At 42.7% G+C, this 13710-nt stretch overlaps 1 protein-coding gene across 1 annotated transcript in view; it reads left to right on the forward strand.

Moving 5' to 3' along the window:
• LOC126162588 (ATP-binding cassette sub-family C member 4-like) overlaps positions 1–13001 on the forward strand; it is a 166760-nt gene extending 153759 nt beyond the window's left edge. The window contains exons 23-25 of the mRNA XM_049919190.1: positions 4681–4810; positions 10800–10910; positions 11376–13001. Of these exons, the coding sequence (XP_049775147.1) occupies positions 4681–4810; positions 10800–10910; positions 11376–11402 (268 nt within the window). The 3' untranslated portion in view covers positions 11403–13001. The remainder of the gene's footprint in view (positions 1–4680; positions 4811–10799; positions 10911–11375) is intronic.
• The last annotated feature ends 709 nt before the right edge of the window (positions 13002–13710 follow it).

Genomic DNA, 13710 nt, shown 5'->3' on the forward strand with positions numbered 1-13710 from the left:
TGATGCAGCGGCAAGGGTAACCGCAGCCATGGTCTCCGTGCTGATAGTCCATGCTGCTGCAAACGTCGTCGCACTGTTTGTGCAGATGGTTGTTGTCTTGCAAACGTCCCCATCTGTTGACTCAGGGATCGAGACGTGGCTGCACGATCCATTACAGCCATGCGGATAAGATGCCTGTCATCTGGACTGCTAGTGATACAAGGCCGTTGGGATGCAGCACGGCGTTCCGTATTACCCTCCTGAACCCACCGATTCCATATTCTGCTAACAGTCATTGGATCTCGATCAACGCGAGCAGCAATGTCGCGATACGATAAACCACAATCGCGATAAGCTACAATCCGACCTTTATCAAAGTCGGAAACGCGATGGTACGCATTTCTCCTCCTTACACGAGGCATCACAACAACGTTTCACCAGGCATCGCCGGTCAACTGCTTTTTGTGTATGAGAAATCGGTTGGAAACTTTCCTCATGTCAGCATGTTGTAGGTGTCGCCACCGGCGCCAACCTTGTGTGACTGCTCTGAAAAGCTAATCATTTGCGTATCACAACATCTTCTTCCTGTCAGTTAAATTTCGCGTCTGTAGCACGTGATCTTCGTGGTGTAGCAATTTTAATGGCCAGTAGTATATAATCCGAACGCCAAAATTCCAGTCATCTCCTCAGAACAGCAAGCTTGTCTCTTTGGAACACCGTAGGTAGTGAGCAATTGGTACCACCCAGTCGTTTGACCATCCATCGCTGTCATAAGTCATGGCAATGAAGTGAGGTGTACACTGCGTGGTCAAAAATATATGGACAACCATATGTAATGCGGAATTGGTGGGCCAGTACAAAAGGAGGCAGAGAATATTGTGTTGCCACTATAGAAGCAGTAACAGCAGAATGGATCGATCGTCCGCAGCTCGTGGTCGTGCGGTAGCGTTCTCGCTTCCCACTCCCGGGTTCGATACCCGGCGGGGTCAGGGATTTCCTCTACCTCGTGATGACTGGGTGTTGTGTGATGTTAGTTAGGTTTAAGTAGTTCTAAGTTCTAGGGGACTGATGACCTCAGATGTTAGTCCCATAGTGCTCAGAGCCAATGGATCGATCAGGAGAGCTCAGTGACTTCGAACGTCGACTAGTTAGTGAATGTCGTTGGAGTAACAGCTCCATTATGGACATTCCACCTCTTCTAAAGCTCCCAAAGCCGAGTGTCGGTGAAGTGGTTGTGCGGTAGAAACATGAAGGAACAATCACAGTTAAGCCAAGACCAAGGGAGACGTCGTGTCTGAGGAACAGGGTGTGTCACCACTGTGGAGGATAGTTATTTAAAAAATCGCTTGAAATAAAAGGAAGGAGTTAATCGTGAGTTCCAAAGTGCTACCAGCAGTCCAGTTAGCACAACGAATGTGTGTTAACGAGTTAAAAAGAATGGGCTACAATGATCGAGCGGCTCCTCATAAGCTTCATATTTCTTTTGTCAGTGTTAGGTGCCGCTTGAAGTGGTGTACAGAATAAAGAACGTCACCACTGGACAGTGAATGACTAGAAACGAGCGACGTCGAGTTATGATTCACGATATGCCCTATGGCAATCATATGGCTGGGTTCGGGTTTGACGAATCCCCGAGAACGATCTGTCATCATGTATAGCGTCAACAGTGAAGTTCGGAGGAGTTGGTGATATGATATGAGGGTATTTTTCACGGTTAGGGTGTCTTACACTTACTACGTTAACGGAAACACTAAACTGTAGAAGGATTTGAAAACATTTTACAAAAAATGTATGTGAAATCTTATGGGACTTAACTGCTAACGTCATCAGTCCCTAAGCTTACACACTACTTAACCTAAATTATCCTAAGGGCAAACACACACACCATGCCCGAGGGAGGACTCAAACCTCCGCCGGGACCAGCCGCACAGTCCGTGACTGCAGCGCCCTAGACCGCTCGGGTAATCCCACGCGGCTAAAAACATTTTACAGCACTGCGTACTGCATACAGCAGAGGAAAGGTCTAGGAATGGTGATTATATCGTGACAATCCAACCTATAACAAAGTAACATCGGCGAGACAATGATTTCTGGAAAATAACATTCCTGAAATTCACTAGCCTCCCCAAAGTCCCGAGCTGAATTCAATGGAACAGCTTTAGGATGTGTTTGAACATCGATTTCGCTCCACACCCAGCGTCAGACGTCACTATCTTCTGTGGTTTCGGCTGTTTAGGAAGAATGGCTTGCTGTTCCTCCACAGACATGCAGACACTCTGTTAAAGTGTCCACAGCATCGTTTGAGCCATCATAACGGTGAAGCGTGGAGACACCGTGTATTTAACATCCACTAATAGGTGAGCCGATACTTTTGATCAGGCAGCGTGTGTATCAGTCAGTTGTGTAGAATCAGCTTACTGTGTGGACAGACGTGGGGTATGACAGAATGACAGAAAGGGGTTGTCGTGTTTGATGTACCCATATCCACACTATGAAACTGACAGATCTTTTGGTATATGAGTGCTTACTATTACGATGTCTACAAGGAATGATGCACCATTTGCACTCTTGTAACACCACATAACAATTTTTAGAAAGAATCCCTAAGTGGCAGGGGCCGAAGACGAGTGTCACGTCTTGTATGTGACAATCGGTTTCAAACCCGACGGGAATGTCTGCTCTCAGTGAAACCCGTCCAACCTCATCCAGTTTATGAGTGAACTTTGCGAAGGGAACTACATGAAATGGACATTCCGAGTCAAGTACACAGCGTCAGCGTGTCTTAAACGGGCCAAACAACACAGAAATTGGAGTTGTGCAGTGTGGTCAGACGAGTTGCGATTTTGCCCCTTTTCAAATGATGCGACGCAACGGTTCAAAGGGGCGTTTAACCCCTTCTGTGTGGACGCTTATGTCAGGCCGGAGGTGGTTTCGTGATGTTTGGTGTTTTTCATAACATTACCTGGATCTGCTTATTCAGGTTACCATGAAGATGAACCAGGATGCCCATCTTCAAGTTTTCTCCCTGCGTTGAATGACCCATTAGATTTCGGTGGCGTAGCTGCAGAAACTGCCAGTACAGACTCAAATGGAATTTATTTAGCTGCACTTCCGAAGCTAATGTTACCTGAACAAATAAAATTATTTTAAAAGCTTTGGCGACCCCGTGTTCCCCTTTCTTCTACACCTTCGTGATCGGGACGCTACGGATTCTCCCGTCCTCCAAGACAACAACCGTGTTCACAAGGCAGCGTAGACACGTTACTGGTTTGAAGAACATTCAGTCACCCTACCGCATCTCAGTCACACCACTAAAGCATCCCATCTTAATCGCATATACAGTATCTAGGACTCTGGAATAGTGGGTGAAATGTATCATTCCCACAATTTGGTAGCCCTAACGGATCTAAACATTAGTAGGTGGCTTCAGATAGATGTGGTATAGCTCAACACCCTTTCTCGCCAAACTGAGGCCGTTTTAAACCCTATAGATGAGGATCACAAGTACATATCTACTCCGCATATCATCTTGTAGTTTGGCGGGTACCCCCCCTCTCCCCCTTCACCAAATTTACCCATTCTGTGAATAAGTTCTCTGATTTTTTTCTTTGTGGTCATTTCGCGAGACTTGCAACGTACGTCCTCGTACGATGGGCGATTAAAGAAAAATCAAACTCATTACTTTAACTGGCTTTAAAGAGTGATCACAACCCTCTCTGCTTGCTAATGCTAATCGTCTGTCCTGTACTTAATGCGTGGTGTCAGGCAGTATGCAGACGAAAGCTTTGTTACGTGGATGTGCAATAAAGGTCTAACTGACTTCCTCTAGCGTCGAATTTAACACCATTAGACTTTTCTGTGACTATGTGATACATGTAACTTTCCATTCCTTAACTCACTCAGTTGAAGCTGTGCTTTTAGTAATCCTAACTGCAGTAACCGTGCAAAGGTTCTGCCAAAGCGGATAATTTAAACACATCGTCTAATTTTGTTGTACTTGTGTCAGGAAAACGGCATTTTCTTATCCACGTGTTTCTGTTAAAACTGTTAGTCATACAGGGCCCACTAAACGTGTTAGAAGTTTCTAATAAGTATCAGTAATCTTTTATATATTGTTCATGATCTTTAGTCAGTCATGATCACCAACGCATCTAGTGATGATTTGTATATCTTATGGAGTTTGGATTAATATAGTGATATAGTTGAACTTAGTATGTTGTGTTAATATATTACAGGATTCGATTAAACAAAAAAATCAAAGCCTTAAGGTTCTTTTTGAGTCTACCGCATACACGAATTGGGGCGACAGTCATTAAAACAAAAGCGTTTCCCGCTGCGGCAGGACGTTCTCATGAAATTTCAATCACCAAATGTTTCCTCAGAGTGTGAAAATATTTTGTTGCCGCTCACCTACATAGGTAGAAACGATCATCATAACAAAAAAAAAAAAAAAAAAAAAAAAAAGAAAATCAGAGCTCGCACGGAAGGATTTAAGTGTTTGTTTTTCCCGTGCGCTGTTAGAGAGTGGAAAGGTAGGAAAGTAGCTGACAGATGGTTCGATGAACCTTCCACCAGACACTTAATTGTGAACTGCATTGTAATCACGTATATGTAGATGTAACGTATTTGGATATTTATTTACTTAATTATTGATGTGGAGTTTCACTTCTGTTGCTACTAAACAAACAATTCATTTTCCAGCACTGATTCGTTGATTCAGAAGACCATTCGCCTCAAGTTTGCGCACTGTACGGTACTGACAGTGGCACATCGTCTCAATACCATAATGGATTCCGACAAGGTGCTCGTAATGGATGCTGGCCGCATGGTGGTATGTACAAGTGTTTTTTTCAATCACGTTTTATGTTAGAGATATACAGGAAGTGGACAAAAATAGGGAAACACCAGAAACACAATCCATTACCATGCCCGATATTGTGTAGGAGAGCCGTTGGAACTGAAAACAACTACCAGTTGTCACGGACTGGATAAATACGGGCCCTGTACAGTTTTAAAACGAATTTTATAGCATTGTTCCTACTAAATAGTGGCAAGTTCAGTTAACCACGATGGAGGTGGATAGCACTTACGCACCCTTCTCTCCCAAGCAGACCACAAAGGCTCATTAATATTGAGATTTGGTGAGTGTGGAGGTCAAGGAAGATGTGACGATTCGTGCTCGTGCTCACAAAACCAATCCTGGACGATGTGAGCTGTGTGAACAGCGGCACCGTCATCTTGGAACACTGCATTACAATCGGGCAACAAACATTGTACCGTGGGATGGACATCATCACCGAAAATGGTCACATAATCCTTGGTTGTAGTTGGATCTCGCAGAATAATCTTGGAGCCCATGGAGCATCTCGATACGGTTACCCAAATCATCGTCAGACCCCTGCCCTGTTTCACTCTTTGGACGTAAAGTCAGCTAGAAGATGGAAACAGTGTGAAACAAGAGTCATCCGACCAAATGACTTTCTTCCCTTGCTCCACAGTCCAGGTTTTATGGCACTGACACTATGTTTTCGTGCTACGGCATCTACACTAATGATGACACGTTTTGAAATTCCAACTCTCCCTGCAATTTCGTACTTAATGGAGTTCCTTTCGTGTTGGGTTCGCGAGTGCGACATTCAGCTCTGCAGTGACTTTTGCAGATGTCGTCCCATTATTTTGTCACAGTACTCTTCAATGACCGTGTGTCACACTCGCTCAGCATACACTTTCGTTTGTGTTGTCACTTACCTGATGATGTTCTTCTGCTTCCCTACTATGCCGTATAAATCTTCAATACGGTTCCTCTTGAAACACCAAACACTTTGGCTACCTTGATTACGGAAGCACCCACCGTATGAGCACCTACAATTTCCCCACGTTCGAATTCACTCGGCTCCGACCTACTGCACTCACAACAACACAGAATACTATACTGACTACCACTGACACCTTCAACGTATTGAGCACATTGTACATTGTACAGGTACTGTTCGTGGTCAAATATAACAGTGCAACCCGCAAACTTCGCTAATAACTGTATTTATGTTTAAGTATGCAATTCTCGCGGGGTTTCCATATTTTTGTCCAACTCGTATATGTTTCCTTGCCATTCTTCACTGTGAAATTTTTCAGTTAATAAGCCGGCCGGGGTGGCCGAGCGGTTCTAGGCGCTACACTCTGGAAACGCGCGACCGCTACGGTCGCAGGTTCGAATCCTGCCTAGGACATGGATGTGTTTGATGTCCTTAGGTTAGTTAGGTTTAAGTAGTTCTGAGTTCTAGGGGACTCATGACCTCAGAAGTTAAGTCCCATAGTGCTCAGAGCCATTTGAATCATTTTTTCTTTCAGTTAATGACTTTCATCATAATTTACTAGAGACGTAAATTATATCAGAAACTTTCAGTTCTTGGGATGAAGATCTCTACTTCAGTCTATACCGGTACATTAAATACACACACATAAAAAAAAAAAGTTTTGCATCACCTCGGTTCCGAGAGTTCAGGAATCTGTACAGAAAATTGGAACAGAGATCAACATAAACATCATTTCCACCCTTCTTATTGCTCAAGAAAACCCACATATTGCATGTTGTACCACCACACAGCGAGACGTTCAGATGTGGTGGTCCAGATTGTTGTACAACCGCTACCTCTAATACCCAGTAGCACGTCCTCTTGCATTGATGCATGCCGATATTCGTCATGTCATACTATCCACAAGTTTATCAATGCACTGTTGATCCAGATTGTCCCACTCCTCAACGGCGATTCGGCTTAGATTCATCAGAGTGGTTGGTGGGTCACGTCGTCCATAAACAGCCCTATTTATTATCGGTCGGAGGATGGCATTCACGTATCGTACAGCCGTTACAGCGCCTTCCGTACGTCGGCCCCACATAGTGCCACCCCAAAACAGCAGGGAACCTCCACCTTGCTGCACTCTCTGGACAGTGTGTCGAAGGCGTTCAGCCTGACCGAGTTGCCTCCAAACACGCCTCCGACGATTGCCTGGTTGAAGGCATATGCGACATTCATCGGTGAAGAGAACGTGATGCCAATCTTGAGCGATCCATTCGACATGTTATTGGGCCCATCTGTACCGCGTTGCATGGTGTCGTGGTTGCAAAGATGGACCTCGACATGGCCGTCCGGAGTGAAGTTGCACATCATGCAGCCTTTTGCGCACAGGATGAGTCGTAACACGACGTCCTGTGGCTGCACGAAAAGGATTATTCAAAACGGTGGCGTTGCTGTCCACCGAGCCATAATCCGTAGGTAGCGGTCATCCACTACAGTAGTAACCCTTGGGCGGCCTGAGCGAGGAATGTCATCAACAGTTCCTGTCTCTCTGTATCTACTGCACATCGGTTTGTTTCACTGGAGACGCCTGGATACTTCCCTTGTTGAGAGCCCTTCCTGGCACAAAGTAACAATGTGAACTCGATCGAACTGCGGTAATGATCATCTACGCATGGTTGAACTACAGACGACACATGCCGTGTACCTCCTTCCTGGTGGAATGACTGGAACTGATCGGCTGTCGGACCCCCCTCCGTCTAATAGGCTCTGCTCACGCAAGGTTGTTTACATCCACAGTCAACGTCTATCTTGAAGAGTCCTGGGAACCGGGGTAATGCATTTTTTTTTATTTTTGGTGTGTGCAGTATACATACTTGTGCAGCTCACGTGGTGGTACAAGCTTATTTTGTTGACACCATTTGGCCGATATGGATGAAAGGTGACTGATGAGTGCATTATAGTGTAGTGTCTTGTTTGTGTTGTTGTTGTTTTCCATGATGATGATGCTGGTGATAGAAGTTGGAGGATGAAACTCAGTGTTGCCACATAGCTTGTTCCTTTCTACGCACAGTTTTACTCTTTACTGCGAACGTTGGTACACATTCTACGGTACTAACTTTCTATCCATTGCTGGTCATGTACTGTTGATGAACTTCTAATTTCTTCTCCACACCAGGATTCAAACTACATACCTATAGCTCAAAATTTCGGAACTGTCCCACAGAACCCAGGTGTTACGCGGAAAGTGAATAAGTGCTCCGCGAAAACAATAACATGGCGCTTTTTTCGACATTTTGACGATACTAGTTGCTTTTTAAAATTTTATTATGATTTCTGTGTTAGTAGTGAAAATTTAAAATTGCAGTAATCACTTAATAAAACAAGTTTTCCTCATTTTTAAAAAATTCATCTTCAAAATAAACAAGGTCTTCCATCAAAATACCAGGATTCTCAAAGTGTTACGTCAGAGGCAAAGTTTGGTAACCTCTGCTCTAGGTGGAGATCGGTGGAGGGTGATTGAGCTCGACTATTGAGGCATATAATTGTGGTGTGTTCTAATCCGTGTGGTGGTCGAAATTATCTACAATGGAATCGACAAGGGAAAACATCGTACCGGTGGCACAAAAAAGGGAGGCGGTGAATGTTCATACTCACTAGTAGTGAACTCCACTGTGCTGTTCGAAATCTTAAGTTAAAAGCAGTAAGTTTTATTTGTTTACGATGCTAAGCTTGTGTGAAATTCAGAAATTTGCAATGGAGGTATCTTGTTCTTCTACAAAGCTAATAAGCAAACACTCAGGTGTGTCATAACGAATGTTCTCTGTACACATTTTCGAAGCTTCAGAACTAATTGAAATGTTCAATAAGATTTTCTTTCTGCGCCGGAGGATGCACTGATGTGGAACTCACTGGCAGATTAAAACTCTCTTCCGGACAGAGCCTCGAACTGGGGACCGCCTTTCAGAAGCAAATGCTCTACCAACTGAGCTACCCTACAGCGACTACCGGTGCTTCCTTACGGCAGTACTTGCGGTAGTACCTCATCTCCTATAATCCAAACTTCACGGAAGCTCTCCTGCGAAAGCTGTAAGACTAGCACTCCTGGAAGAAAGAATATTGTGGAGACATGGCTTAGCCATGGCAAAAGTCCCGAGATCGAGTCTCGATCGAGTCCACAGTTTTAATCTACCAGGAAGTTTCATATCAGCACACACTCCGCTGCAGAGTGAAAATTTCGTAATGGAAGCATACCCCGGGCTGTGGCTAAGCCATGTCTCTGCAATACCCTTCCTTTCAGCGGTCCTAGTCTTGAAAGTTTCGCAGGAGAGCTTCTGTGAAGTTTAGAAGGTAGGAGACGAGGTACTGCCGGAAGTGAAGCTGTGAGGACGGGTCGTTAGTCGTGTTGAGCACTTGCCCGCAAAAGGCAAAGGTCCCGAGTTCGAGTTTCGTTCCAGCACACAGTTTTAATCTGCTAGGAAGTTTCGTATCTGACACCTTTCTTAATCAGGAGCAACTGTTATCTAAATTTACCCTCAAGAATTTCCCCTCATATTGGTGATATGAAGAATTTGCTGCCGTGTATATTCTCTGTAACTGAAACAGTCTCGTTTAGGGATTGATTCTTCCTAGTAACTATCGTCCACCGATAGATCACAGCGGTTTGTAATAATATTTGATGATGCATCATCTCACAGCACCATTAAAACGTAACTGTTAAATACCACGGAACACAGGACAAAATGTACATCGGTGTGGTGAGATTGTTACTCACAGCAGCCGCTGGCAGTTTTTAGTCATCTCGTATACAGAGTCGTCAATCGCATTTTTTTCTGCTGTTTGACAGATATTTGCAATTTCTTTATTTGCGATGTGTAGTTGGAGTCCGCCCAAACAAATACTGCTCATCAAGTCTTACACGTGCCGTCCAGCGCCGACAGAAAGAGTCGGTTTGTTTGCCGTTACGAGCAGAAATTATTATTTTTTAAAGCGAAATTTTACGTTCCAGCTCGATTGAGCGGTTCCAGATTAGTTTACTGCGAGATTAGTTTTATCGGTATATATTAACAAGGACAGTAAAACCCGAAGATAAACCAGAACTCCGGCAGCAATTACTGAGCAGGGCTGTGGCTGCTGGAGTGTTGGCTATTCTTCGTGTTTCACTGTCCCTGTTAATACATGTCGATAAAATGAATGTCGCACTAGTCTAATATTGTACCGCGCAATCAAAAGGGCGCGTAAAATTCCACCTTAAAAATCATTCTCCTCGTAACGGGAAGTAAACAGATTCTTTCTGTCGATATGGGCGTCGCATTAAAGACTTTACGAGCAGTATTCACGTGGGCTGATTCCAGCCACACACTGCAAAGAAGAAATTGCAAATATCCGCCGAAACACCAGAGAAAATGTGACCGTCGACCCACAGCAGGTGACACCCCGTATACACCTACCAGAATTTTCCTAAACACACCAGCAGTTGGCTGGTCCTTCATTGATTTATTTTTAGTTAATTCGTGTTCACTGTTCTATTGAAAAAGTCATTAACACAAGTGGACAGTAATTGTTGCTAAATCAACAGAGTATGAACTGTCGGTGGCTCACCACATGTCTTCAGGTACTACGACTCGAATTCTGTCAGCGAAAATCGAGAAACTACTCCCGTGTTTTCACATCTGTCGGAGTATTTACGTTGTGTGCACAGCTAATTGCTTTTAAATGTCGCCTTTGACGCAGCTGGAGGCCGCGCGGGATTAGCCGAGCGGTCATGGCGCTGCAGTCATGAACTGTGCGGCTGGTCCCCGCGGAAATGTGAGTCCTCCCTCGGGCCTGGGTGTGTGTGTTTGTCCTTAGGATAATTTAGGTTAAGCAGTGTGTAAGATTAGGGACTGATGACCTTAGCAGTTAAGTCCCATAAGTTCTCACACACATTTGAACATTTTTTTGAACGCAGCTTGACGTAATGAAAGTCTGTTAATTTAGTGGAAGCTCTGATTAGGGAAGTATCATATTACTTTATGCACACAGGAATTTGACCATCCTCACCTGCTGTTACAAAATAAGGAGGGATACTTCTACAAGATGGTGCAGCAGACCGGCCCGTCCATGGCAGAACAACTACGAAGAGTCGCTGAAGAGGTAAACCGCAACAGCATAGAATTAGAGTGAAATTTTTATGCTCCTGAATTCGCTGAATTCGCATCTCCTTGAGAAATTTATTATTAACTACAACGGAAGGAATTTCTTGGACCGTACGGTACACATCTTCTTCTTCTCCCCCCCCCCCCCCGCCCTCTCTCTCCCTCTGACAATTCCAGTTATATGAGAACTCGGCCTGTTGTAAAACTCGGACTTATGGTTGCGGCGTGTACCGTAGAACAAGGCAAGCTTCCCGAAAACCTTGTTGAGAACGGGAGGATTGCAGCTATTTTTAATGCGTTTCTGGGACAATGTGCCACAGCAGAAACGAACGCCTAATGCGTGTATGTGTATCTGTTGCAGTGTGTAATAGAACAAAGCCATTGACTTGCTCCACATGTATTGTAGTGTACCTATCCGATCTTGCATTGACCGTGTATTTCATGACTTCATTTTCTTTTCCAGTGCTATCACGGTACGATTCGCTTGTAAGGAAGCTGCAGAAGAACAAGCTGTCTAAAATGTTCCTGCCATGGACATTTATTGATTTATTTAGCATGCTTAAAAGTGCTGAAAACAAATGGAATCGGCCAAAATTGTACAAATGTACTATATTTAATTTATTTTTGCAAATATATTATTTATAATTTCCCGAGGTCTGTTTAAAATAAAAGTGTAATTTATCTATAATTATGATAGTGGTCCTGGGCCACAGAAAGTGGAGAGACGAACTGCTATGTGGAGAAACTTAATGTCTAGATTTTCAGCTTTTAGTTGTGAATTTACGAGTATGCGATTGACGTAGAAGGCACCACCAATTCACCTATGTCTCTCGTCATTTTAGCATAGCTTGTAGTATGATACCTGACCGTGTTTCTGTCCTAGTGTTGCGTACAGCATTACAGAATAGAAATTCTATTGCGTGATTATCAAATATATCTCACGACTACATTGCCGACGGGATACTAGAAGCTAATAAAACATAACGACATATTTTAGGACTGGAATACAATGTCGAGGTTGCGACAGAGCTTTTCCATATTCAAAGCGTGTTTGCAGGTATAAAGTAAACGATAATCGATTTCCTGCATATTGATACAACCGGTTTAACTATTGCAGTCACGGAAACCTGTCTCAACACTAGAGGAATAGAAGACAGCTAGTTTAGGTTTACGTTGTTCCTATCGGCTGTTCATATTACATTTCCATGTCCCAAGAAAGCGATGAGAGCTGGATCACCCAATTTTTAACCAACAGAGTTTATACCTAGCATAAGCATCTCTTTGACACATATTTTGTCATAACGCACATTCTACTGTTAGTGTACGACGATATTTCTGTAACAATACGCGGAAGCAATAATTTATTCAAATCTAGCTATTCTGATCAGCTACTCTTGTCACATTTTCTTATCAGCAAAAATAGCACTGGTCATTTAGGATGACAAATACCGTTCTAACCTAAAAAATTGTATTCCTTTTCGTCCGATACTCTTTTATTTTATCCTCCAAAAAAGACCCCTCAAATCGGAACTTGCTACGTGGAATCTGAATGAGAATGAAACTCGGTATTCACCAATATTTATCTCTTATACCTGCATCCATTTAAGTTTCTCGCTTCTTTGAGACAAGCAGAACATTTAATTTGTGTTTTGAAATAATGACTAATTGATGGAAATTATTTAAAATTCTTTGTGTCATTCGTAGGAAATAAAACGACTCCTGGCACTCTGGCCATCTTGAATCGTGGAATAGAATCTCAGTGTTGATTTCCTATTTCATTGTTATATCAAAATAAAAGTGAAACTTCTGAAAACTGATTTGGCAAACACCAGAATTTAAGTAAACGAATAAATCTTTTCAAGATTTGATTAGTTTTAAACGAACGTGGCAGAAAACACAACGTGTAGATAGAATCAAAATTATACCGCCATGCATCTAAAATGGATTACATCAAATCCCTGTCAAAATTGCTTCCAATTTTTTCATGTCTGTATTGTGTACTTTTTATACATTCGTAAAAATCAACTGTTTTGTATTAAAATAATTTATAATGTTTTAATTGAAGTATCTGTATTTCTATCTTGTTAATTTTTAGGCAAAATAAATCAATAAATAAAACAAAATTAAGAGAAATTTTACTATGTTTCATGATATATGTTTTACCGATCTCCATTTCTTTTTCAGCGAAACAATACCATGCTTATTAACAGTCATAGCTACACACATTGGAAGAACATCTGGTAATGGATATCGTTCATGACTTATACGCCTTATACGACATTGAGTATGCGCTGCGTAATTTCACAGCAACATCCAATATTAAGTTAGATAAAGAAGATACTTTTCAGTTGTCTGTCGTGTACGTTTTTACCGTTCTGAGGTAATAGGTTACGTATATAAGCTCTCTTTATTAGGAATAGCGACTTTCCTAAAATTATCAAAAATTATCAGATCAGTACGAGACAATAATAAATATTTTAGGCTAACATTAGTAAATGAGTACTTTTATAAATGCGGCCCTGCTGAGTACAGTTAATCCAGAAATATAGTCGTTCTGACATATTCCGATATCTAATTAACAAGATATTCGATCTGTTTCGGACGGAATACCTGTTAGGTTTTAACAGCATAATAGTAATTACTATTGGAAGAACTGATGTGCCAGTTTCAAGTGACCAAAGTTGCACGTGACCAATTGGGAAACGTAGACATCTTTCATCCACCCAAGCCAGCCTTGTTTGCTAGGCAAGTAGCGCCAGGAATTGGAAAGGATGTGAATACGATACACAAAACCTTAC

The sequence above is a fragment of the Schistocerca cancellata genome, chromosome 2, assembly GCF_023864275.1.
Source record: "Schistocerca cancellata isolate TAMUIC-IGC-003103 chromosome 2, iqSchCanc2.1, whole genome shotgun sequence".
In the NCBI taxonomy this organism is placed as follows: domain Eukaryota; kingdom Metazoa; phylum Arthropoda; class Insecta; order Orthoptera; family Acrididae; genus Schistocerca; species Schistocerca cancellata.